The 27,918-nt window shown below is 35.2% G+C and overlaps 2 protein-coding genes across 4 annotated transcripts in view; one reads left to right on the top strand and one right to left on the bottom strand.

Moving 5' to 3' along the window:
• The window catches only part of Ccz1 (vacuolar fusion protein CCZ1), a 44,676-nt gene that overhangs the window by 12,094 nt on the left and 4,664 nt on the right, over positions 1-27,918 (top strand). The window lies entirely within an intron of this gene.
• Positions 85-27,918, bottom strand: Galphao (G protein alpha o subunit). 3 transcript variants are annotated; one of them, XM_072018601.1, is made up of 9 exons: positions 26,978-27,918; positions 18,788-19,357; positions 13,358-13,400; positions 12,319-12,460; positions 10,035-10,195; positions 5,071-5,199; positions 3,497-3,626; positions 2,245-2,398; positions 85-1,083 (listed from the first exon to the last, which is right to left on the bottom strand). In XM_072018601.1, the coding sequence occupies exons 2-9, from the start codon at positions 18,903-18,905 to the stop codon at positions 896-898; spliced, it is 1,065 nt and encodes a 354-aa protein (XP_071874702.1). In that variant the 5' UTR covers positions 18,906-19,357; positions 26,978-27,918; the 3' UTR covers positions 85-895. The 3 variants fall into 3 exon arrangements, with proteins under 3 accessions (XP_071874702.1, XP_071874701.1, XP_071874703.1); XM_072018600.1 differs by having other exon boundaries at positions 27,061-27,918; XM_072018602.1 differs by lacking the exons at positions 85-1,083; positions 2,245-2,398 and adding an exon at positions 3,066-3,297 and having other exon boundaries at positions 27,061-27,918.

The following is a 27,918-nucleotide window of genomic DNA, read 5'->3' as shown; positions in this document are numbered from 1 at the left end:
TGCTGGCTGATATTAAAAGTTCCTACACGATTCTCTGCTTGCCTCGAAAGACAATTAGAAGAAGCGATTTACCGACGACACTCCGTAATCTGACAAATCTTTCTCAGGAAGAAGTTCCTAACTTCTACAATACCTGTTCATTGAATTAGAACGATATCCTTCGTTTGCCTCTGACTTTCCCATAAAAGAGTTCGCTAACACTTCTCAGTTGTGTATAACACGATTTATAACAAATTTCATGCGGTCTTCGCCACCAATCGAACTAATTGACGATCGAACTAACGCTATTAGCGAAACTTTACAATTCAAAAGTTACAGATTATCCTTGCATAATGGTAACAAATTCGTCGATGAAATAAATAAGATTTTACAAATTATAAGTTATTCGATCGTTGCATTCGATGAAAAACGATAGGGGAGAATCGTGTAACTCGTGAATTATCGGTTCGCTGATAATAGTAATTACTAAATTATTATGCAGGAGGATCCAGGAATCGTACAAGCGAACCTACTTACGTAGCAACACTTTAGCAGCGCATAATGCATAGCGTTGCGTAAACATTGTGGAACTGCGTTCGAATCGCTCGGTATGATAAGGAGAAAGGTTGAAAGAGCTGGCACAAAGAGGTGTCTGATAAAGAAAAAAAATGGAGAAGGTATCCGCAGGTGGTCGGTAGTAGTAGCGGTGGTACATAGGTGTATCTCTTTTTCTCGTTCCCGTTCTTTCAGCCGTTCTCTCCCCCTCTGTCACGCGATCTTTCTCTCGGCAACCTGACAATCTCGCAGTCTCTCGTTCTCACGCGCTCCCCCGTTCTCGCAATACATATCTGTCGTGTTTATGCGTGTGAGTGTGAGTGTGTGTCGGTCGATCGGCTCCACGGCGGCAATATTTATCCTAATAGAGACCGCAGCCACGGAGATTATTGGCGATAATGACGTCTGTGACTGCGTCGAACACGAATTGAATGTTGTCGGTATCGGTAGCGCAAGTCATGTGGCAGTAGATCTCCTTAGTGGTTGACTTGTTTCTCGCCTCGAATTGCGCCTGGATGTACGCGGCTGCTTCACCGTACTCTTGCGCCCCTGCGGTCAGACAGACGCGTTTCCTTATTATTCGTTTAACCTAACGACGTAGGCCATTCTTCACCGAATTGTATTCCCCTATCGTTAGAAATGTTTTTAAGTTGCAGGAAATAAGAAACAGTCATTGTTGGCATGCGTGATTTCTTCCTTTTTTTATGCGAAAAATTGTCCAAAGTCGTTTTATTCGATCAAAACATATTAGAAAAATTAGAGTTGTTTTGGATTACGTTTGTTTTCTTAGTGGGTGTTTCACAGGAAATGCTTTAAAAAATTGAAAATTTAACCTTTATGAACGAGATTGGTAACATCTGGCAGGAAGTTCTCTTTTACATTTGCTTTCTTCGGACGGGAGAGATTAAGGATATGAATTTTTGGTTTCTTCGATGAGACAAATTAGAGGGGCGGAAGGGGTGTGCGGTAAATGATTATTTTAGATTTGAATTGGTTTGCTTCGATACGAGATTTGGAAGAATCTTTTCCGTCTAACGAATGTTTTGTTTTTATAAATATGAAAAGGAACTGATAATAATTTGAATGTTCTTTGAAACATCACTTTTATGTTATTTCTTACGTATTTCAACTTTCGCGATTACGCAAAAATGGTAAAAGAAGAAAGAAAAGCGGAAAAGAGAATCAAAATTGAAATTATTTAATTTATTCTACAATTTCATCAGTTTCTATTACCTAAAAATAATGTTCACACTCGTACCGAAAATTCAGAAAATTCATGAATGACATACGATGAACGATACGTATTTAGATCAGTGTACCTGAAAGAAGAGGATGTAGCTCTCTTGTGGGACGTGAAGGAATTCCAAGGGCAGCAACAGACTACGGACTTTTTATAACAATGAGAACTTCCCGCATTTATTTTTATACCACATGTAACGTATGATCTTCGCTAATAGATTAGTGCTATAATTTTCGAAATTCTATTCCAAACCGTTAATTTCATTTTTACTGAAATGCAATACATACTGGATGCTCTATAAATTATTCGCTAGATTAATATAGATAATAACAAGAACGATATAAAATCTTTTTACTGTAATTTTCGTTAAAAATAACCGATGGTGGCATTTGACATGGAAATAAAAGATTAATCTTTGATTTTTCGTTTACAAAATTCTGTGGATATAAATGTGAAAAATATTTTCTTACCGGCATATTCGGGGAAGCAAATGGTGAGCGGAGACTTGCGAATTTTCTCCTCGAAAAGATCCTTTTTGTTCAAGAAGAGAATAATCGAGGTGTCAGTAAACCATTTGTTATTGCAAATTGAGTCGAACAGTTTCAAGCTTTCTTGCATTCGATTCTGTAACATATAATTAACATGCAAACATTAATATATTATAATTAATGTCCAAAGATATATAACTATGATCTAACATGAATTTAAATGTACAAAATATCGTATGAAAAATAGAGGTAGAGAAAGAAATTTGTAAAATAATGTAAATCATTCCAGTGGATTGAAGAACGAGGGGTTAATCAATGGGGTCGTTCCACGAGAACTCGTTAATTTCCAACAATTGCAGTTTATCACGTTTTCTTCCCACGTAGGATTCTCCATATGCATCTCCATAAGTAGCGTGTGCATATATATAATGGTGCGAACAAATTTTCGACTCTTCTATTCACGATAGAACAGGTAAAGAGATAAAAAGCATTTGGATATGCGGAGGATCTTTTTCATGTACGATTCTGTCGATTATTAAGTATTAAATATATTCCATCGTAAGAAGTTACTTTATTCTTCAACAGCTTCGAGAAAAATATCAAATAAAGCATATCAGTTCGTGAAATACATAACAAAGGCATAACAAAGAAGAAAAATGAAAAATATACGAATATTAATCGTCCTTTAGTAATTTCTTGCCGAAAAAAAGAAAATAAAACGTTACAATATATCGTAGATATGTTATCTTTAAAAGGGTCTACAGTTCATGATACTATGTATATTTCTATCGTATATGTACACCTATCGTAACGTAAAGAGGTGACTTTTTTGAAAATCCGAAGACTCTGGAAACCTGTATGTGTTTTAGAATTCCCTTGTTCACCTCTAAAGTTCCAAAACTCTTGATATGGTAAGTGGAGATCGGTGCAGTTTAGTTTTCCTTGGCTTCTTGAATTACTCTATTGTTACGAATTTCACCATCGCACCGTGAAATATCACCTGTCCTTTTGCGTACACGCTATGATCTCGTATCACTTTAATATAAATAAACTAGTTAAAAAGAATCGAAATCTTCCAGTATTTTGTCTAATTATTTAAAACATTGAAACTAATAAAACAAAACTTATCGTTTAATATCATCTTAGTTTTATTGTCATTTGCTAAACTTTGTTTATTATGTAGTACTAAAAAAAAGTGAAATTGTCAAGTGAAAAAAAAAGTGCGAATACTTACCGTCGTTTCGTCTTCGTGCAGGACTTGATCGTACTCGGACATCGCAACGCAAAATATGATCGCGGTAACATCCTCGAAGCAATGGATCCATTTCTTACGTTCGCTTCTTTGGCCGCCCACGTCGAACAATCTGTAAAGAAGCAACGGTATACCGATGAACGAGGGTTCAGAAATTCATTGGATAATTAATTAACAAATTAAAATATGTCAATCTGATCTTATTGATATTTCTATCCTCCTATCACATTTTTATAGAAAATAACATTGAAAAACAATATTACATTTATCTAAATGTAGTTCTTTTAAATTTTATTAAAAAGAGAATGATCAACACACACACACAATTGTGTTTAGAGACAATGGAAAAATAACACGATAATACAAATTTTCAGTTTTCTAATTGTGAAGTACAAAATAAATTGTCAGTCTTAATTATATAATATTTACGTAAATGTAAATTATATTTCTATATAAATACACAATTATATATAAATAATGTTAGTATACTATCAAGAGAGCTAAATGCAAATGTAAATTATACACCTATGTAAATAGATATAAATAAGTGTGAAACATATCTACAAAGAAACGTTTCTTAAAGTGACATTAATTGAAAGAAGGAATGCGTGTGCTCGGTTTCTTAAATTGTCATCCCAATGATTCATGCTCAATCGTTCGTAAGTCATTGCTCTCTCCCTTTAGCCTACCCTTCTCCTGCCTCTTTACTCAATTTCTTTTTTTAACCACTGAGATCGATGTTAACGATATTCCACGTGGCAATATGTTCCTTGATTTTTAATGTTGTTGTTGTCATGCCAGAATCTCCAAATATTTTTATCTAAAAATTATATTACTACGGTGTACCACTATTTATAATTAATTTACGATCAAAAGGATTAAATTACTAGGAAATATGTAGATATTTCATATTTAAAATTTCTGTACATCGTGTATTACGTTACATTAACAAGAACAAACAAAATTTTATACATTATTATGCGCATATAAGATTAGGAATAATCATTCGATCGCGGAATAGAAAACAATCTCCTGTCTGTTGTCGGTACACCTTAAAATCTCCAAAAAGATAACATTTTTTTCATATCAATGGTGTTGATAAAGTTACACCTGTATCCACCTTTGATCCTAAGGATTAGATCAAAACGAGTCAGTCTTCTACTTTCTTGTCCTTCTTTCTTTGTATCATATTATATTCATTTTCGTATTAGATAATTGTATCGAGTATATCTTTCTGTTAAATTAACTATTCTTTACGATACTCTATCTAAAAGTTCATTTTCCTCCATTGTATGATTTCAATGCCATCTGGTGGCGATAAGAGAGCACTTTAATACGACATAGTTGAAAAGGAGAATAAAATCTGTCAGGTCCAAAGATACGTGTCCTTTAAAAATAGACGATAAGTTCATGAAGTTTTGCAGAAGATCGATAATATGGATAATGCTATGGTTAGTAATATTTCTTACGTATGTAAATTTTGTGTTTAACATTACGTGTATTATCAGAATCGTTTTTGTGCATTTTACGAATAAACATCTGACCCGGGTACTTACTTGAAATTAAGATTCTTGAAAGAAAAGTGAACTTCGACTATTCCCGTTGTTTTAACACGGGTCCTTAAAATATCTTGCTCCGTAGGCTGATAATCCCTGGCCCCTAATCGGTCTAGATCATCCAGGAAACTGGAATTTCAAGGAAAAACGCAAGACCGTTAGTTATATTTTTAGAGAATTCTTCAAAATATCACAGATTAAACGATCTAGAGAACCATTTTCTTAATTATATACGCATATTTCGAGAGAAATAAAAGCAAATAAGGAGAAATGTTCGAAATTATTCTGAAAAAGTGTTTTATAATTTTTTCCTACTATATTTTAGGTTAACTTTTCATTCCTAAAAGATTTAATATATTTATATAATCTACTTTAAGCGACACTTTCACACGTGGTGTAAAGCGTTTCCAGAGACTTCTACAGAGCAAATGACATTCCCCTCGTTCTAAATTCAGGTCGTAACCGAGATCGGGTTCGATCGATTTTCCCACTTCTTGCGATTTAGCATTCATTGCCAAAGTTGGATGCACCTGTAGCCAGGCACAAGCACTTTCATCTTATCGCGCTGCATGGTTTTTACACATGGTTTTCGTGGCTCGCACGTACGGATAGCGGCCAGGCTGATCGATATCGGGTGTCCAGAAAAAATGGCACGCTATTAATATAAAATAGCAAAACATTACCATGCGTTGTTCGATAATTCCTTGCCATTTTGATCTGCTTATGTTACCGTGTTGATTAATTACTATAAAAAGAATATTGAAAGTATATTAATAACGATATCATAAATGGATATTAATATCTAATATTTGAAATGTTAAATGTTTTATCACGAAATATTTAATATATTTGAATGTCGAGTAATAATTAAGTTGATAAATATCTATATATCTGTAGTATATAATAATGACAGAAGAATATAAAGAATAGAAAGCAATTATACAGCATTAGAGTCCATTGTTATCTATAAAATATCCGATATATGGTAATAATAATCACAATAGATCCGCAATCGCAACCATCGTAAGTAAGTATGTACAATGTGTATGCAACACGCCAGTTGAGGTTAGATTTACACGCGTGGATCATCTTTCGTTGTCAATAACACGAAACGCTGATAACCAATAACCGAGAAAGAAACAGCTTACGTTTCTAAGAAATCTCGTATTTACACTTGCAGACATCCTGTATACGTGAGCTGTAACGTGACTTTATCACCAGTTGCTTTTCGAAAACATCGTAGATCACCCGCGTTTCGGTTACTATGCGTTTACAACCATAAGGCATAAGGTATAGTAGTTAAAATATATGGGGTGATCGAATACATTTAGCGCTCTCATACTTATATTGAAATCTTTATATCGAACAATATATGCATACAAAAGTCAAAAGTGTCAAGAGATATAAAACAATCACTTCAAAACATACGATACAAACAATAAAAAGTATAACGATTACTTTATAACATTTGTTTTCTAATTTCGTTTGATAATCATTATTTTTAAGGAAAATTTAATAAAATATAATAAAACTGTAAAAAAAATTTTTTCCTAAACAGGGTACTGGTAGATTAACAAGAATAAAATAAAAAAGTTAGCAGTTTCATGAAATCGCACAGAAACTGTTCTCATCAAATGGAACGCTCCCGGGAGGCCTATCAGAATTTTCGTGTCCTTGCACCCGATTTTCTCGCTTTCTATCCTAACCCCATTTTTTCTCCGTCTTGCTTGCTAATTATTAAGTGTCCAATTATTACGAATTTTCCAACAACGAGCGATGTTTTGTCCTTATTGTTGTACGTTCCACCCCGTTGTGCTTCAACATTCTTGCGTATCGCTATACACACGTACTTCCTTGCTTCTCTCTTTTACTCCCTCTCTCTCTCTCTCTCTCTTCCTCCCTCCCAGGGCGTACAGAGTACAGAAAGAGAAGCAGCGGTAATAGAATGAAAAGAGAAACAATTGGGGTTGGGGGGTGAAAACGAGGGAACATAGTAAGGCAGAGAAGAAAGAGTGGTGGGGATGGTGTCGGCGGCCATTTTAGGCCACGTGACACGGGCGTGGCGTGACGTCATTGACGATCAATACGCCGCTGAACCTAAATAAGAGAGAAAGAAAAAGGGGAAAAAAGACGAAAGAGAATGCTCGGATCCCTCCAGTTGCACTATTTTTTTTTTCTATTTTTTATTGCCTACATTGCCTGGCGAAATTAAGTTCGTCTCGAGTGCTGTGTCCACCGGTGGTTTACGATCGGTAAAACTTGAATTAAGCTTTTAGGTTAGATCTACTTACGTTTCAGAACGTTGGGACTTTTGGAGCAATTTGGAGTTTTATCTCTCTCTCTCTCTCTCTCCTTTCCTCTCTCACTCTCCCTCTCTCTTTTTTGGTTATTTGTAGAGTCGAGTACAATTGTCTGGGTTGGAATTAACAATTGTTACATATAGGGACATTTCTGGAGATTCGAAATACCAGGGTACTGATAATTTGTTTTGGAAAAATTTACTTTCCTGGGAGAATATAATCTGGGATATTGTAAACTATACAGATTTGTTTATATAAACTTTTTCTCTGTATATTTAGGGGCACGTAGTTTAGTTAATGTATTAACGGTGCGAATTTAGAAGATTTTTATATTTTCAATATTGAGGGTCTCATGATGTACTGTTCACAGAATCTTATTTATGAAAAAAGGAGCGATATAAATAATAAAAATATTCCAAGAGGATTTTAAGCTTTTTTTTTTTTTTTTTAATAAAAAAAGAAACGAGAAGATATTAAAAAATTTCATTTTACACGCTTTGCTGTTTTTCCAAGCAATTATTTCGTTTTAAGTTATACTGTAAACAGTAAGTTTAGTCCCACCCGTTATGTAGTTGTAGTTATGTCTGAATCTACTTCGTATCTTGTAAAATCTAAATTCGAATTTCAAACTGAGATTAACACATCAAATTATCAGATAATAATTTTCTTCTAACCTCAGAAAATGTTATAATATATTTATTTGTTATCTTATTTATTTTATTTAAAACAATGTTTATCTTTCCGTTCTTATGTAACGTAATTTAATATTCCTGATGAATGTTGTTGATAACTAACACAAGAAAATAGTACTTCTATAGCTATATGCATTAGAAAACATACGAAAATATCCGCAGAGGAGTAATGCAATAAATCGTGACCCTTCTGTTCGATGCTTGTTGCTACGCACACTATAATCAGGACACAACAGGTTGCTAACAGAGACTGGTCATTAAACAATTTGCCATATGACGTCATAGTACCTACCTCGTTCAATTGCGAAAATCTAATGAATAATTTCTATCGTTACTTACGCGCCGACTTTAATAACAATAACTAATAACTAACTAACATAAACTGAATCAGTTGTTATACATTAATCGTAACTTTTTACCAATTTGTAAAAAAAAAAAAAAAAAAATAAATGAAAGAACAATATTTTAAACGCATAGAGACACGTATTTTGCGAGGGATAATGTTACTACCATCAAGATTACTATCTCCGGGGATGTGTCATGCTTTCTAGATGGATTAGATGTAACCTAATCGCCAACTATTGTCTTCATCACGGAATCATTGCCATTGTGCTTGCGTATTCTATGTGTTGGCAGTTCAATATTCAACTGGATATAATATTTTTCAGTGACGTGGTGTCACATCAGCTCTTAGAATTAATATTATTATGCACACAGGTTCGGTAAATTTATTTAAGTTTGAAAATTAATCTGCATGATATAACATATTTGGGTTTTATGTTTAATATAGGCGGAAAAATAAAAAAATCTTCTTGAAAATTTTGAAAATTATTTTCTGTGAAAATTAGTAATTGCGCAAATATTTGTGTAAGAAAATAGCAAAATAAAGCAAGGTGTTCTATTTCGACACATTTTTCTAGAACGCAAAGAGAGTATTTAAAAGAACAAATTTAAATCTTTTTGAATTTCGATTTTACGAACTAAAACATTAAATTTGTAATAATATAAATTGATTGGGAATGTTTCTGCATTTTCCAATTTCTCGATTTTAATATTCTTTACGTTGAATATTTGTTTCCTTCGAATTAGAAGTTATCGTCTGCTGAATAAATAGTACGAGTGTAATGTATACTGAAACGATAGAATTACAAATGACGTTAAATTACTGATCTCCGGCCAAACAGTAATTAATTTCTTGGTGGCTGGCAGGTCCCGCTGTTGAATATGAATGGAGCCGTGAAAGGTTCAGTTTCTATTAGATTTGGATCTACTCCAAATTAGGCGTTAGAGGTACCAAGGACTTTGGCAGGTTCTCCCTGGGTTATGTTTATTTGTAAATATTCTCCCTATAATAAAACCGTGTCGATGTGTCGAGTTAAGAAACTATAGAAAATCGAATATATAGAAATATAATAATATAAGATTCAGAAACGTGTCAACGCTCGTGAATTTTTTCAGAATTAGTATTTTGTTTCCTTTTCTCTTATTCTATGTTTTTTCTATTATTATCAATTTTATAATTTCATCGTTCTTCTTCTATCTGATAATTGAACCGAATCTAAGCTGAAGCTCGATGCTTTTAAAAACCCTTTAAACCCCTCAACCCGTTTAAAAAAAAACCCAGTAGAGATAATTTTGATACAGTATCTGTCCAGCGATTAGCCCGCTTTTAACGCACCAATTTACACAACATTTACATTTTCATAGTAGCATGAAAATTTTTCTTCTCGACGAAATATTCTTTTTCTTTTTTTTCTTTTTCTTTTTTTTTTTTTTTTTTTTTTTTGATAGAAACAGTATCGTCGAGGTCTTAGAGACGAGGATGATCGATCGATTTCTTTGAAAGTTTAATGAAACATTCCTGATGAATTACCTTCGAGTTAGGGCAGTTTCTCCAAGATTTTGTGAATTCTAGATTTTTATCTAGAAAAGTTATAGATTGGTAAATAGTCGATGTGACAAATTTACTCACTATTTCGCCGAGTCGTTGAGTTGGTACTCGTTGCTCCTGCCAAAGCATTCCTGTACCCCGCTGTCGGCCCAAAGTCTATTCATCGCAGCCAAAAGCTCCTCGCTGAATGGTTCCGTGTCCTCCATTCTTTGGATCACGTCGAACACCATTTTCGCGTCCGGCTGATAAACAATTTTCAAGTTAACTCGAATATATATTACAGAATATATATAACATACCAGTTAATGTAACACAAAAACATCGATAACAGCTATATTTTTCCAATATTAAAACAATATTTTGTATCTTTCTTTTGTTTAACCGATGTTTGCTTGTTAACGCTACAAAGATCGTGTGGATTAATTTCGGAGAAATTATTAAAGAGATTAAAATCAGTTGAATTTACGAAAGAAACATGTACGAAGAACTTTTTCGACTCGACTCGTATCGAAAAGAAAAAGAGAAAGAAAACACAGAGTAAAAATTTGCCGATCTTGTACGAGTTAATTAAAAAGCGGAAGGAAGTACTATCCAAATTAGGTTAAAATGCTGAAGTGGATGTGCACTCTACGCTCTTTTTGAATGTGCCCTTGCCAAATGCTTCAACAAGTGAACACTACTTAAACACTTAAGATATAGCAAGACGAGCAAGTGGAGGTGTATACGACGTACATAAATCTTGTTATATGTGTGCCAGTATTTATTATGCTCTTCCCTTCAACGATTTTAGAACCGCGAAACATACGTTTCTCTATTGTGTTTTGTTCCCTTTCTTTCTTCCTTTCCTTATGCCTGAAGTGTATTATTTAATTATAACGTTGTCTATGTATTTCTCATCTAATAAGATTATATACGATCTATTATATACGTTCGTGCTTCGTATTATATAAAAAGAGCTGTTCGAAATAATGATTGTACTATGAAAGGAGAAAATGTTATCGTTGATACGAGTTTGGACAATGTAATTTGATAGATAGTTTAAAAGTGGAGATGATGGAAGAGATGGTAATAGAAGCTAATAGAATAAATACGAAAGAAACGATCGTTTGACGCGTAAAAGGAAACGAAACGAAATTTAATGTATTGCCACGGGAGATCAAACTTTGGCAATATTCAACGGAGTACGAGGAGAGCTTCGACGTGTTGAAGCACAACAAGATTTTCATATGTAACGAGAGAAAAGCATTTTGATTTATTAAAATCACTGGAAGAAAACACGCGTCGTGATAAGTAAGTAATGAATCTGACCAGAGACGTTCCAAGCTACCAGAGATACTACAAAAGCTTGTGAAATGGTACGAAAGTATAAAAATGGTAGGAAATAGGGCGGCGGACAGGGTGGGGAGGGAGTGAACGATCAGCTCATATTGCCTAATAAGGAAGATATTAAATAAACAAAAAGAGGGAAGCAAACCGAAGAGAGATCGGATTGAGAAACACTGGGTTCGAGGAGCCGGATCAATCGGCACTCGAGGCAACCCATCGTGCTCGTTGTTTTCGAGGCAGGGGCTCGTTTATTGGCTCTAAGGTAAACGACGCAGCCGCGATGCTGCACGATCGGTAAATACGCCGAAGAGGGTGCTTCAGAACCTGGCTCGAGATGCGCATCGATCGTTTAAGTGCTCGGGCTATCGATAATTTTTGACTTCCCTGCAGACCGCTAACCTTTACCCTTTAATTTCTACCGCTTCCGCCGTCTACTTCCGCCTTTCGCTTTCCCTAACGGAACTCTGTCTATCTCGTAACTTTGCAGATTTTTGCTTTTTCTTATCTACTTCTATCTCAGAAGAAATTACGAAGCTTATCCGTTGATCCTTGATTCGAATTTTATTTAATCGTGTAATCTTTCGTTTCGTTTAATTTTTGTTGCATTAGAAAACAAAAAAAAAAAAAAAAAAAAAAAAAGAAAAAAAAAAGAAAAGAAAAGAAAGACTATTAACAATCTAACATAAATTATTATTAGTCGTCTAATAAGTTGATAAATTTTTGTCTATATATGTACTGCAAATCTTCTAAATCTTCTTCGAAAGAGTATTCGCTGGAAACACGAGTCTGCAGGTGTCCTCGCGTTTGTGTCCGAGTTGTGCGCTGCTTCGGCCCTGCCACGGTCTTGGAATCTTTCGATCTCGCTTTCATTTCAACGAAAAGAAGGTGTCTTAATATCGACGGAAAAGTCTTGAAGATGACGACGGGTGTCGGTAACCATTGCTTTATAGTTGCCCTATTCGATCGAAAACGATCCAGAGAATCGCAGCAGAATCAAAGAGGACCTAATTAATCCACCGTAAGTATCGCTTCAACTTACCTCCCGTTCATTGGTCGAAAAGTTGATATCCAAATTCGGCATCGCTCTGAGAATAGCGACTAGTGATTGTATCGTGTTGCTGTATACTACGGGCCTGTACTGCTTGAAGTCTTCGGGCGTAAATCCGCTTTCATGGATAATTCTGGGAAAATAAACGACGGACATCTTGTTAAGGCCAATTCGGCATAAGTCATCCATATATCGATGGTGACAGGCAATTAATTTTATTCAGGTTTCTACGATAAGTTATCAAGTTGTAAAAATTGCATTAGCGTTTAATACGAACTCGTGTATCTCTACATATTATTTATGCCTCGTATTTAAATTTCTTTGGAAATGCAATTTTATTTTTAGATCTCTATACTGAAATTATTATTATTATTAAATTATATGGAAACGTTGTTCATTTTAGTAAACTCTATTTAGTAAAGGTAGTTGAAAGTTGAAGCTAACCTCATTCCTACGTTAGAATTTCATAATAATTATTTCATTCTAAGGTTTCGTATTATTCTCCTTGAACACTTTTAGGCATTTTTTCATTAGTAAGTCACTGGTAAATTAGTAATCCACGAACGTTCTCCGCGGTTGAACACGCGTGCCTTTGTTCATGGGACACCATGAATGGGTCCATTGACTGCGAAACAAGATTTCAAACACGTTCTACCAGCCGCTGGTCTTTCAACGCTGAAATGACGGATTTTTCGAGGTCAACAACCGATTTGTTATAGCGTTAATGAAATTCTTTTTATTCTGCAGAAAATTCGATATAATAATTTGCACACATATTTCGTATGTATGTGTATGTACAAATATGCGTGTACAAAAAAAAAAAAATTAACGCAACTCGATTTACACGTGATTTTGTAATTAAAGTACGGCGGAGGGACGAAAACGAACCAATAATTATCAAGTTTTACGCGTAAACGAAAGTCTTCATTTAGATTCCATTTTTTTTTTTTTTTTTTTTTTTTTTTCTTTAATTTCGTTCGTAAAGATACTAGTTCGCGCAAACGTATTAAAAGATTTGTCAGCAACTTACTTCATTTGTTTAACGATGGTACTTTTGCCAGACTCTCCGGCACCTGAAAATTGAAAAAAATAACGTAAACATGAAACGTATAACGAGTAATGTAGAATCGGTAAGTATTAAAATATAATTGGCTAACGTCACCGGATAAGTAGGTGATTCGTTGGTCGTTTCATTCCATTTCATTCGTTTAATCTTTATTTATTATATCAGTATATCTTGGGTGGATCGAAGGTCCGGTTTCGTTCGATTGGAAATAATAAGAAACAACGAAAGCGAAATTTCTATCGAGGCGACATAAGAGGCAACACAGAAGGAACGTTTATTCCGAGTCAATTTATCTATCCTTGTATAATATTGTAAAACTGTAGAGACGAAAATGAAATAGAAACGAGGTAAACGAACTTGAACTCTTGAAAAAATAAAAGATCAAAGATTTGTACGACAATTTGTACGAAGAACTCGAAGACACCCTATATATGTATAAGACGTTTACAGTCTAATATCTTAATAGCTTGATATCTCAAAATGCGACGATAGGATAGCTTTTAAAGAATTCCCCGTAATTTCCAACTAAATTTTCAGGCTTATCTCGTTTTGTCCACAAGTGTCATAATATTTATGTACAGGGAAAGAAGTGCGCACGGGCGGAAGCTGGGGCCCGGAAATGACGTGGCACACTGTGGCAGCGGAACTTGTTTTCCTGCTTATGGGTGGCGAGTCTCTCCCCCTGTTTTAAAAAGCTCTTTCATCCCGAACCCGTTCGGTCTACTACGTACTACTACTTCTGTCGATCGTCTGGAACCGGTCGGATTCTACTTTGTTCGAATCTGGCACACAGCGAAACGACACGTCTCAACATCGTAAACAACTTTGACCACATCTTCGAAATGTCGAAGCTTAACTATCGTGAATTATCAATTTTCGTATTCTCGTTCTGTTCTCGCAATTAGGATACGGGTATTTATGCAAATTCATGTTTCTGTAAACATGATTTCTAAGAAAGAAAAAAGTGTAATCCAGCTATATTATATCGATATGTACTAAATGAGAGAGGAATTTCTGCTTTTTGATCAAGATTTCTAACTATTATATGAAAAAGTATCCCTAAAAATCGTACTTTTGACGATAAAACCAATTGCGTCGTCTAATTGATGCCACGAACTCATCAACAAGTTGATTCGTTCAAGCCCGGTTATACTCGAAACTATCACTGTGTCACACTCGTCGTAACGCGTACGTACTACTCAAACTAATTAAACGATCATTTACTCAAATGGTTTTATTCTCACACGAGAACCCTCACGTTTGTTAAGCCCTCGAACGCTTAGCATCTTTTACGAGGGTGACTCGATAAAGCAACGAGAAAACTAAGAAATAAGAGATGAAAGTTGTACGAGAATACGAACGAATAAGAAATAATTTATAAAAGAAAATTTACGTGAAATTATTCAGATACATATCGTACACGCACGCACGCACGTACGCACGCACGTACGCGCGCGCACACACACACATCGTGAGTGATACTTAATAAATTCAGAAAACGAAATTATCGTAAACGGCGCCATTATTTATACCCTATCGCTTTTATCACTATTCCGGTTAATATTACCGATATCCTCGTTTTGCTTTCACTCTATTTGTTGTTACGTATGTTATCACGAACGATACGAATTCTACGATTCTAGGCAACATCGTGATCGACGCACAGTGTAATACGAACGCCAATAAATTATCGTTCGTTCGCTAGAGTCATTGGAAACGATGATCGTACGTACTGTCGTTCGTATTCCTGGCGATGATAGAGACACGTATTTAACAAACTGAAAACTTATTTTCCAATTTACGATTCGTAATACTAGGAAAATTATTTGCACATATCCCTATTCTCCGATAAAGCTTCTTTTTTTCACTTTCGCGATGTTCAAAATTTTTATACATACACGAGTTATATTTTTCTGAATATATGCACACACAGACTTTCAGGCACATTTGTACTTTTGAAAATTTAATTACAAGCCTCTGTTAAAATGGAAAAGAATTTCGTTATAGAAGAGGAACGTTGGAAGATTTTTAGTGGCAATAATTTTTTGCCATAAGAATCGAAGTAGATAATCGAACAACTTCTCGGATTTAAGTATTATATCAGTCTCGTTTAAAATGTACGTGGAAAGATTCTGGAATACAATACGCTAAGAATACAGAGAATCGGTCTATACAAATCTAATTTTACATCGCTAAAAGCTAGGTAGTTAATTCAGCGATTGACTTATTTCTAGATCCGATCGAGTCTTTGCAATCACGATTGTTAATCGTCGTTTTCATTCTATTCGTCTTTTTAATACGACGTTTGAGCCGATAAACAGCTTGGACCGTGGACAGACAACAACAGATTTATTATACCTGCTCCATCAAGCTACTTTTTATAGCAAATGTTATACTCGTTACTCTGTTATTTTCGAAATTCGTGATAATCCATATTTCCTATATAGAGTCTTTTTATTATATCTTTCTTAATTTCGATATAAATTTCATTCAAACGCTAAACAGAACTTATTTAATTTTTAATTAAATGGCCAATCTTTTACTTCGTGTTGTATATGTATCGATTTCTGATAGAAACGTTCCTTTTAGTTGTAACAGCTATATTTATATAGCAAATATAAAATGTAAACGTAATAAAAGTATTTTATAGTTTATAGGTGGAAGTAACGAAACGAGTTGACGCTATTTCGCAGACGTTGAAGCATCGGGCGAGGATCGATTTACGAAAATTCTCACAATTCGATCGATCGAGGCAGAAACAAAGAATTCCTGATTTTCTGCTTGGTATTCAAACCCGAGATTATCCGAGGGAAATCTGGGTCCTGTTTATTGGTGTTACCAATGACGTCATTCCTTTTGCTTGCGTCTTCCACGAGTATTTTCATCCCATTTATGCCGCAGGAAACGCACACGATCGCTCTCTCTACTACTCCCAGTCTCTCTACTCCGTGTACATATATCATTCGCTAATTTGAACGCCGGTTTAATTTCTGTCTGTCGATTAATAACACGCGTGAAACAACCGGAAAGCCGGCACTTTCTTCTCCGAAAATTCATTTCTTTCTCCCCAATTTATTTCCCATGGAAATAATTGGCAGCCCGTTATACTTGTAAATTTCTGTCCTTCTGATAATCATTATTTTCTTGCTTTACAACTTGGCGCTTCCATTTTTTATCAAAATAAACGAAATTCTGTTTCTTAGGGAATTAATATCTCGACTAATCGATAATACCGCGACTAAGATAATTATAGAATGGCCAGTTAATTTTAATAACTCTTGTAAAGAAAGAGACATAAATAAAAGAATTACGTTTAATCGCATTAATAATCACGTTTCAAGGAATTAATTCTTTCATAAACGAATAACGCCGAACACGAAACAATCGTAGAATATGAATTAACGTTGACGATTTCTCCAATTTTTACAAATCGTTTGTCACTTTTCACGGAGAAAAGTAAAGAAATAAACAAATAGATATTAGATAAAAGCCCTATTTTCCAGGAAATGAATTGCTCGTTGGCGCGAAAGTAACGCGATTGTATCAGAACGAGGCATTTTGCAAGAGCACGTCCGCGATAATAATTGCACACCAATTATCATCTGGTTCATTAATTTCGAGTCACGTTATCCGGACCAGTCGTTAAAAACAAACGACAAAGCCGGGCAGAAACCGAATTTACGAGAACAGCCAACCAATTAACGGAGATACTCGAATTCTACGGCTCTCTGCTGAGATTCCTTCGAATCGAAATTCCTCGCAACACTCGCGGTTGAAAAAGTGACGCGCGTGATTAAGTAATCGATTAATTATATCGTTCGGTGTTTCCTACTCGTTTTTAAAGATATACTTGGATATTATTTAAGAAAATTATTAAGCTATTATACAAAGATCGTACAAAATGTTTAGATCAAAGAAGCTTTTCGATTTTCGAAATCTATTCGATTTTATGGCGTTTGTAGCTTTTACATTTAATGTTCGAACGTGTCTACGTTGCCCCCGTTTAAAATATTATATAATATAATTACATTTAACAAAGATTTAGTTTAATCCGGGCCCAGAACAAGTAATCCGGAGACGAATTCGGTCAATTTTATTAATTTGGAATTATTTAACACGCGTTTAATGCATACAACAAATCTAACCACATGCCAAATATAACTTTTCGTAGCAACTGTCAGTTACGTTTACGTCTTTTGATCACAGGATTGCTCGGTTAAGAAAAACGCGATTCGTGAAAATGGACTAAATTTATTGTGTTTTTTAATGGTTATATCGTAATTAGAATGGTGTTCTTTAAACAGCTACAAATGGCCACACGGTGGCTATTACATAATGAACACCTGTCTCTTTAATGGATATATATTCTTTATTTATACCGTGATTAATTTAGGCTCGGTATAATTTAATTTAAACGTCGAGTCTCCACATCCTACTTACACATACATTTAACTTTTCCGTATTTATAATTTACAGAGCCCTATACTAATTCTGATCTACTTTGGATATTGTACAATTAAAAATTTTGTCATTCGATCGTCCGAAATATTGTGGATCGTCACAGGTCTTTCTGTAATTATTCGGCCAATCGAGATTCTACTGTACTTGATTGATAAAGTATTAAAACGTCCGAATCTACTTGCGACGTATGGATACGGGACGTATCCAGAAAGTAAGTTTCAGTTGGCTGTTAAAGAAAAGCAGAAATTTATTTCCCTGCCTTCTTTTTCTTTTACCCTTCTTATCGAGACAGTTGCAGCCGAGGCTAACAGGGCACCGATTTTTGTACCCGCGCTTCATAGAGAACGATGGCGCTTAAACGTGCAGCTAGGACCCCGGTTAAGGTGGTAGCCGACGGGTGCGTATCTTTGGAAATTCCAACCGGTGTGACGCAACTCTGTCACTTTCTATTCGTGTTTCATAAATTTTAAAGTTCTTGCTCCACGAAATTGTGTCTGAAAACGCGTGAAGTTTCTCGAGTTACGTCGACGTCGGGTGCCACTTTAGGCGACACCGTTCTATGAAACGGCGATACGGTAGCGCAAATCGGAAAGTCGGTCCAAACCTGAAAGGGGAGGACTGGGTATGCTAAATAAATAAATAACAGTAGGAAGCGGGTATAGAGAAATAGGTGTCCCGTTATGACAAATGTCTACAATGATAAAAACTTGTATCGCTCCTTAAGTAGCAGTCGAGTGGCGGTGGTTTAAGGTTTTGCAAATAAATTTCTGCTTTTCTGTAACAGCCAATCGGAACCGTACCGAATACGTCTCGTATAACGTATATATATATACTCGAGACCATCGTTGCTAACCATCGTCTTACCTCGAGTTCCTCTATCTATATCGTTCCTACATAAAAATATAAATGCCGTACATATGTAAATAAACTCACCAAGCAGTAGCAGCTTGATATCCTTGGCAGCCTGGATACCATCCTCCTTGAGATTCTTCTCGATCTGCTTGCTACGGGCCAGTGCGGCCCGCTCTTCAGCGGACATGGCGCAGCCCATCTTGCCACAGGTTGCCTTCACAAACGCCACCACCAAGCCTCTACCTTTCCCTCGGCGGCTAGGAAACCGTTACTCTACCCTCTTCGTGGCCACCACCACCACCACCACCACCCAACCAGCACGGCTCGCGACTCACGTCGCAGGAGTCGTAGCTTCTTCCACGGTCGCCTCCACCCTCCTCCGCCGCCACCACCTCCTGCGCGTCACCACCGCCGCCACCCTCGGACACCAACACCCCGACGACGTCGTCTTCGTCTTCTTCGTCACGTTTACTCCTCCCTCTCTCGCTCGCTCGCTCGCTCTCTTTCTCTCTCTCTCTCTCTCTCTCTCTTTCTCTATCTATCTATCTATCTCGCCTCTTCCACACTAGCTGATGCTCCGCGACGCTCGCCGCCTCCTGCTGACGGAACCCGCCACCCTGGGACGAGGTTACGCTCTCGCGAGATCTAGCTCTGTAACAACGAGAATTCAAAGTTTCATTTATATTTTTCTACTCTGTCTTATATTAAATTGTAAAAGAGGAAAGTTGAAGTAGGATGTAACAGCGTTTGCTGGTGATATAAGTTTGTTAGTTTGGAAAATATCAGTTTTTGTTTAGAAGACAGTTTAATCCTATCGCGAGCACTAGCTTCCTAACAATGGAAATTTGCAGTTTTATTTATATATATTTTTGCACTTTAGTTTATTTCTCATCTCTAAATAGGAAAATTCTATTATTAATTGAATTATATATAATAGTCAGTGTTTGATTACTCCGTGTTTACCATAAGATTTATCTTAAAAGATAAGAAAATTTTCTTCTATTGCGATTAAACTTATATTTATACTCACATATATATATATATATATAAAGGGATGAATCAAGTTTTTGTAGACATTTAATTTTCCCATTTTGTTTGCTTCGGTTTACTACCATGTATCTCTTGTTATCAAACGAGGAAGCTTCTGGTTCGCGACTCTACACTCCACTAATAAAACAGTTACGCTTGATACCACGTATTTTTCAAAGCATTGAAAGCACAGATAACCCTCTATTATTGTAACTTTATAGTTTTTTTGCTCGTACGAATATCTTGCTATTTGCAAAAATTTTCAATAGACAAAATGTAAATGATGCAAAAATGCAAAATTATGTTAATATATAGAAATTAATGTATTATATATAAACTAATGCGAATATTTATTTGCATTCTATCTCCTTTATTATAATCTTGTATCATTTTGATTTTTATTAGTAAAAATCTGAATTTGCATAAACCAATACATTCTACCGGTAAACAGCCATATTATTTCTCATATGTGTCCTTCTATTTTGTCGTATTACTTTTCTACGTATGAATCGACGAATCGATGAAAATATCTTGCGCATACTTTTTCTATTGTAAATATTTTGTCAAATTTTCATTCGTAATAGCATCTGACGAAACAAACGTTCCAAAATCGTCGACAGAGATATATTCCAACGTTTCTAGATAAAGTGAACGCTTTGCATGCAGTTATCCGCTACAAATTTGCACAACCGTATGTCGTTTTCCTATTTACCTACCTTGTACCATAAGCTTGCAAACATAGCGAACCGAAAGTAAGAATCGTATGTTGGCGAAAAAGTAATGTTACGCGTTACGTGTTACACGTTACATAATATATAAAATATTACACACTGTGATAACGATAACTATTCCTTTTAATCGATACGTTATTAGTTCACACACTACAGTTAGGTAACCTTAAAATTTGTTTCTTTTTACCGTTAAACCTCTTTATCGTTAAACCGTTCCGATTCGGACGAAATGATAACTCGACGAAATAAATAAACAACGATGTAAGGAAAAGAACAGGTTCGATTTGCGGTTTTTCTCGCTGAAATATTAACAGGATAATGGAAGCTAATGTACCCTGGAAATCGATCGAATCGTTTCGCTGCATCTAACCTATACACGCCAGGTCATACATAGATTTCGGGTCACTACCTTAACTTCCATCTTATCGTGAATCCTTTATGCCTCAGAATGTCATTATAGGTTTATTTTAAGGAATATAGAACCGGCTCCTTCTTGCAACGGATCTTTTTTCCCTCCAAGAATTTTTATTTAAATCTTAAGACATAAATTCTATTTTATACCTAACTTAGGATTTCATTTCGTAATCGCTTTTCACACGACATTATATTTAATTTTTCTGAAAGATAATATCCGAATGAGGATTTCAAAATTGACTCCAGTTTGTTAGATAAAAATTGTGTTGCATGAATTAAATGAACACATATACCTACTTTATTACTTTCAATAAGTATAAAAGTTTCTCAAGTATAAAAGAGCGATCTCCGAATTTGTAGGTTTCCTGTTCTACGAAAGCATAAAACAGTCGGACGAGCGGACATTTTTCACGAATAATTTTCAGTTAAAAATTTGTTAATTCACCTCCGACTAATTTAATTAAATAATGAAACGAATTTCAAAACGAATCGTAATTAAAAGGCTTCGCCGACTATGTTCAAACTGCTATCCCATGAAAATTGGCAGAAGACCGGGGGAAAAAGCGACGTTCAAATTCGACTTTGGTAAAGTATGACTATTCGTATTTTCTTATCGATTAGACTTATTAATTATATCAAGAATTTGAAATTTCTTTTGCTACGAGTTAAATAAAAATTAATCCAACGAAATGTTTAAATATAATTAATATATTCTTTTATTTATTTTATTCTACCAACGTACTTTAAATACAACGAAGTAGCTAAAATACAGACCTTTCTAATAAAAATAAATACGAAATAGAAGTAACTATATTCAGTATCTAGCGAATGAGTTAAAGATATCGTCGTCTTTGCACTTTTACTGTATCACCTTGGCTGGGACACCCTTCTTCTATCTCGGCCTTAAAACAGAAGATGATATAGAAGAGTAGGAGGGTGCAACGTTTGCTCGCCGGTAAGTAAAGCTTGGACAGCTGTGTTATATGTAAGGCAAGGGGTTAATCAAGCTATTCGAACGATTACTTTTCTGGCCGGTCAGGCCGAACGTGTTTCACGCGTTTAACGATAAGGCATTTACTATCTGGCTGCGAGCTTTCGGAGTCGAGAGCCTACTTGCAGACTTTGAAGTTCGAAGAACCGTGATATCTCGTTGCAGAAAACGAACCGCGATCGTCACTACGGCCGTTACTTCGGTTTAGTCCCGGAGATACGGAGGTGATGATATATCCATATGGTATAAAGAGTGAAATTCAACCGCCCAGTTGTACGATACAAGGTTATAGTAGGTATAATTTTCTATGGAGTTTAACGTTCGATGATAATTGATCGCGAATAATAACTCGATGTTAATGATATTACTTGTATTTTTAGTTTATTAGATGTATTTTACTATAACTATGATATAGTGATGTTTGCTTGGTAAACAAATTTCGTTAGTTCGAAAGATATTAGTTTTCTGCAAAATTAAGATACATTTCAAAACGAATATATTATAAATTCGTTTTGAAAAAAAAAAAAAAAAACAATAATTTCGAATAATTTTACGAAGAAACATAGAAATAGTATAGAAAATTTAGTAAAAGAAATTATGATTACGATATGCATATTTAGAAAAATTGAAATAGGCACAGCCTTTAAAACGCACCGTCGGATTTACCAACGCAACAAACAAATTACTCATCGCGCTGAAAAGTTATCGAGCATGCAAACGAACTCTAGGTTGATAACGTCGTTTGCAATTAGCGACGTTAGAACGGCAACACGTATCGACGCGTACGAATGCACCCATTTTTCAGCCAATTTTGCCCGGTTATCGCTATTCGATAAAGTTCAAATATTCGACACATAATCGTAAAAATATGCGATTAACCTGTAACGCGATATAATTAATTATTCAACAGTACATACATACGTGTCACGCGCGTTGTTGAAAATATATTTATTTTGGAGATAATGTCTTCTGATTATTATTCTACAGCATATGGTGGTTCATCGTTAGAAGATTAAACAATGCTAATTTACTATTATAAATAAGTAAATTAGAATTGTTCGATACTGTTGTATCATTTATACTATTGTTTTTAATATGATGGAAAATTTCAAGCAATTAACATATGTATTGTTATAACGAAGTACAGTAAGTACCACACGTATTACACTGCCATACAATTAAATAACAATAAAACGACCTGTCGTGTATTATAGAAAATATCAATCCATCTTTTCAACCGTACTCTAAAAAATCCATATCTTTTTATATACAAAAAGAGTTAAAACTGGACTATTTCTTAGTCCGCTTGTTGGTGTTGGCAGAATTTTTAATACATACGCGAGACATCTGCTGTTTTTGGACTCGAACACAGATTCTTTAATCGCTCGACGTTCTCGTTAACGTGTTCTTTTAAGTAAAGAAATCTCCATTTGTCAATTTTAACTTGTTGCTGCTCTTTTTACTTGTCTTAAATTCCATTCCACTTTCTATATTATTATATTAGTAATTATATAGTATATATAGGGTTATATAACCTAACATTATTCCACTATTCTTACAATTCGAGGATTTAAAAAAAGCTGGTAATTGTATAGACCAAGATTACTAACAATATTCTTTCACTCGCAATTTAATGGTCTGTAAAGAAAACTAGCGGAAATGTGAAAGAAAAGAACACAACCATACGTATTGAAACAAAAAAGAAAAAAGTGATTCGATTCTCGCGTCGAAGAGGGATGGGGCGCGTAATCGAGGCGTAACTCGTTCAGAATCACAGTATCAATAATAAATCGTTGGACGTCTTTCGGTTCGTGGTTGGCGCTGCCGGCGATATTTTCTTTCGAGCCATCAAAGAAAACGCGTCTTTCGCCTGACGATCCGTCACATAAAAGCATCTTTTCGGAAGTTTCGAAAAGGGGACGAGGCCTCGGCTCGAAGGCAAACGTTTAAACGTCGTAACATCGGTAATGTCGCGTTTCACCATCCTTCTCTATTTTTTTCTCCCCCTGCCTCCCAAACCGCTTTCTCAATCTCTAACCTTTGTGGCGCATGCTTTCCACAATTTCAACTCAAGGATTTCGTTTTCAAGGAAGAACGAACAACTGCTTCTCTGTTGTGAACGAAAGCGAAAAAGATGTTCGATCCAAATGCGGGTTTCCTTTTCAGACACTCTATATGCTGCACCGATATTGAGATTTTTAGCGAATTACAGGATTACCGTCTTCCCCGTTACTCTTAACATGTTCGTTACTGCACAATCGATAAAATAAATCAATTTTTTTCTTTGGAGATTTTAAGAAAAATGCAGAGTATGTTCTACTTTCAAAAAAATTCATGTTTATTTATTTTCGCGAAACAGATAAGATAAAATAAGAAGAAAGTTTGCAATTTTGTTGAAATAGCCTACGTAAGATATAAGCAGCTATGCTACGTTGTTATTTCTTTTCAAGGAAAAAAGTTCGTCGCTGCGCAGAAAACAAAACTTTGCAACAAATAGAAAAGAAAAGTACTCGACATTTCAGAAACACCTTATATATATATATATATATATATAAACACGTATTCCATAAGATATTTTTAATATGCACGCTGTTATTTGCTTCTAAGGAAAAATAGAACGTTTTATATTTTGAGGCGGAAGGTATAAACTTACGTAAAATAAGAAAGAAAAGAATTTCGAGTTTCGCTCGACACTTTATACCTGTTGTAAGACAAACATACCTATATAATATATTAAAATTATATTTTCGTAAAAAATATTACGCTTTTATAGAGAAAAGAAAATTTTCTGCTGAAATATAGTAAAATTTCTGTTATTCCTTTCATTTATTAAAACATCTTGTATACCGCTTATATATTTTGGAGAACGGTAGATAACACAAGAGCCATAAAACATTTATGAACGCTACTCAAATCTTTACTTCGTATTGAAAATAATATTTTATCTTTTGGTTTGTGAAAAATTGGTTTCGCTTGGAAATAATGGACAGCGAATAATAACAGGAGACGCTCTAAATATATAAACTTACGTTCATATTTTTATTAATTATCTTTCATTTCCAGCGTGTTCTACCTATTTTTAAAGATTTACCAATCAACCCTAACCACAAGATTCATCTTAAAACGATCATTACTTGTTTAAAAGGAAATAGAAAGGAAGCTTTCTACGCTTCAAAAGCTGAATTACGCTTACGAACAGCAGATCGAAAATTGAGAAATACCGTCCCATTCGGCATAATAGTCAAATCACGGTATCGATACATTCCAACACTTAGAGACATCGTTTCGTAATAAAATCGTATCCTATTCGGAAACAGATCAACACGTAACATCTATGCAACGTCAATTGTATTTACTGAACGAGGCGTAATAATCAAATCATAATATTGATATATCACTTCGCAACACCGTTTTGTATAAAATCGTGTCCCAATATAGAAACCTATCTAAGAATCATAACCTATCTATAACCTATGTCAACTTTCGAATTAAAAAAGAAATTCACGATTATTGTAGAAAATCGCAGTTATCTAAATATTAAATTTAATATTATGTGCATTTTGTAAATTTGTTTAATAATTGGTTAATTAGATTGAAATAATTTGTTAATGTTTATAGTCATAGCGAGGTTAGGATGGTACAAGAACTGTTGTATAAAGAATAGTACAATTTGCATAGAATATAGAAACATTATACGATATATAAATTATAAACATTAAACGTTATAAAATACTCGTTATACGGTGTCTCGGTAATTGTAGTAATAGTAAGGAGGAGATTCTATGTGGAAAAATAAGTCGAAAATAGAAAACAAAATATTTCTACGCTTCGTTTTTCGAGAAGATCAAGGTAAAGAAGAAAAATTTGTGAATACACGTAAATCAGGATATTTGCTATCAAACAATCCGTAGAAGGTTATTTTGCGTGCAAAGATAAATCGAAAATAAAGAATAAAATTTATTAACATAGTTTTGTTTGCAAGAAAATCCAATTGAAAAATTTATTAAGTATACACGTTTGATTCGCGTTCACATCTAAAAAATCAGTAGGTGATTATTTTACACCAAAAAAATAAATCGAGAATGAAGAATATAATTCTTTAAAATAAAACTCCGGTTTCGAAAAAAATCGAATTCGCGTATGTCCGATATATTTTCAAACTTGATCGTCTCGTCTTAGAAAATTTTGTTCTTTATTACCGATTTATTTTTCTATGGGGAATCACACCCTGTATTCGCTAGTACCGCACGTTATCGGACACCCTATATATTTTTTCATATACACACTACCGGTCGAAAGCCTGAAATCATTCTCTCGGTCATCGCATATCAAATTTTCAGGTAATTTCGTCGTTAATTCGAAATCGGTCGAAATTTTCTTTATATCGATAGATATTTTTCTAAAAGCTTTTCTAGCGAAAAATTTAGCATCCCTAACTACCAGATTCCATGGAACACGTAGTGATTTCAAGCTTTCGTTCTGATTTCTTTCCTTCAACTCTGATACTAAGCGAATCGTTCAGACGCCAAACTGATCAAACTCCATAAATTAGAAAATATACAAAAATGAAAGTATATGGAAGTATAGTCGCTGTTATTAATCACCCACGATATTCTATGTAAACCCTATATAAAGACCATTTTCATTAAAACAAAAAATTGTTAGAAAACTACTCTACAAAGTCAATGTATTCCATGACAAAATAGCATTTCCTTTTTTTTGTACATTAGGAAATAAATACGTCACTGTTATACTACGTTATATATGCTTTACCTAACTCGAAATTTATATATATTTTACTTAATGTTAAACAAAAGATGCCCTCTATGTAATACATAAAGATGTTCTTATGCATGTCTACGATTCGGTTATTCTTAAAAATTCACTATTAATCCCATACCTATATTCGTGTAAATAGTGTATACGTTTCTTTTCAAATAAAAATGGTCACTTCATGGTGACTGTAATTCACTTATTCTTACGAACTGACGATTAATCCCATATCTGTGCAATAAAACGAAACAATTCGCAAAAAGAATGAAATCGATCAATTTGGTTTCTGAGAGATCAAGATTAACAATAAAATATGACTTTTCGCGAACAGACCTCGAAATGCTATTGTAAAGCGTCGAAAGGAAGCGTGACGGTGAATCAGCTCGCGAAAAGAAGGGCGTAAAGCTGAGACTCACTGGTGAAGCCACCCCGCGTCGTCCGCTAGGTACCAGGGTAGCTCTCCGTGTCTCCGGCCGCGTACATAGACACCTCTGCCCAGTGGATACTTCCGAAACCCTTTTTACGCACCTCTCCAATGTATATCTCACTTGTCTCACTATGCGTGTATCTCTATCTATGTACGCCCGTATCACCTCTCGAATCGATACGACCGGCTCCGTTCGAAGAACCGAAACAGTCGAACGTAATAAAACGTTCGAACCGACGAGAACGATCGAGTACGAACAACTATATAGAATCCGCGAATTGATCGAGCGATTCGAAGGAAACAGAAATATCCTGGTACGGATACGAACTCGTGTCTTCGAGGACGATACAAGCCGCGCCGCGTTGAAACGATCACTGGTTGATCCGCGTCGCTGGAACTATAGTACTAACAGGAATAGTACGATCCTCGAGTTTCGAACTACTACTACAGGGTATATACGAGCGAAGAAAGGATATCTCGAATCGGAGATAGAACACTATATTAACTAAGCTCTCGCGTTTGGCTCTCTCTTTCTCTCTCTCTCTTTCTCTCTCTTTCTCGCTCGCTTTTTATATACGCGTTGAAGGATCACGCGTCTATTTCGAAGTTTAGTTCAGAACACAGCCCCTAAAGACACGAGGAGTGTCTTTTTTCTTTTTCGAAAGGTTGATGGAGAGAAAAGAGAGAGACCCGAGCAAACGAGCAACTCCGAAGCGTTCGAGGTGCTGGACGCGACCCTGGTGGGCTCCGGTACACGACTGAAGCGCCCTCTCGCCCCGCCCAGAGGCGCAGCGGCGCTTACGGCCGCGAGGTTCGACGGGACGTCGATCGATCCACCGACTGGCCC

The sequence above is a fragment of the Bombus fervidus genome, chromosome 15 (genome assembly GCF_041682495.2).
Source record: "Bombus fervidus isolate BK054 chromosome 15, iyBomFerv1, whole genome shotgun sequence".
In the NCBI taxonomy this organism is placed as follows: domain Eukaryota; kingdom Metazoa; phylum Arthropoda; class Insecta; order Hymenoptera; family Apidae; genus Bombus; species Bombus fervidus.
Note: the sequence above shows the minus strand (reverse complement) of the source record. Positions and strands in the feature narration are given on the sequence as shown.

Coding starts and splice junctions, on each gene's coding strand:
- Galphao (XM_072018601.1), bottom strand. CDS start 18,905: ATGGGCTGCGCCATGTCCGCTGAAGAGCGGGCCGCACTGGCCCGTAGC. Junction 12,461..13,357: donor ACCATCGTTAAACAAATGAA/GTAAGTTGCTGA, acceptor TTATTTTCCCAG/AATTATCCATGAAAGCGGAT. Junction 10,196..12,318: donor TTTCGACCAATGAACGGGAG/GTAAGTTGAAGC, acceptor ATTGTTTATCAG/CCGGACGCGAAAATGGTGTT.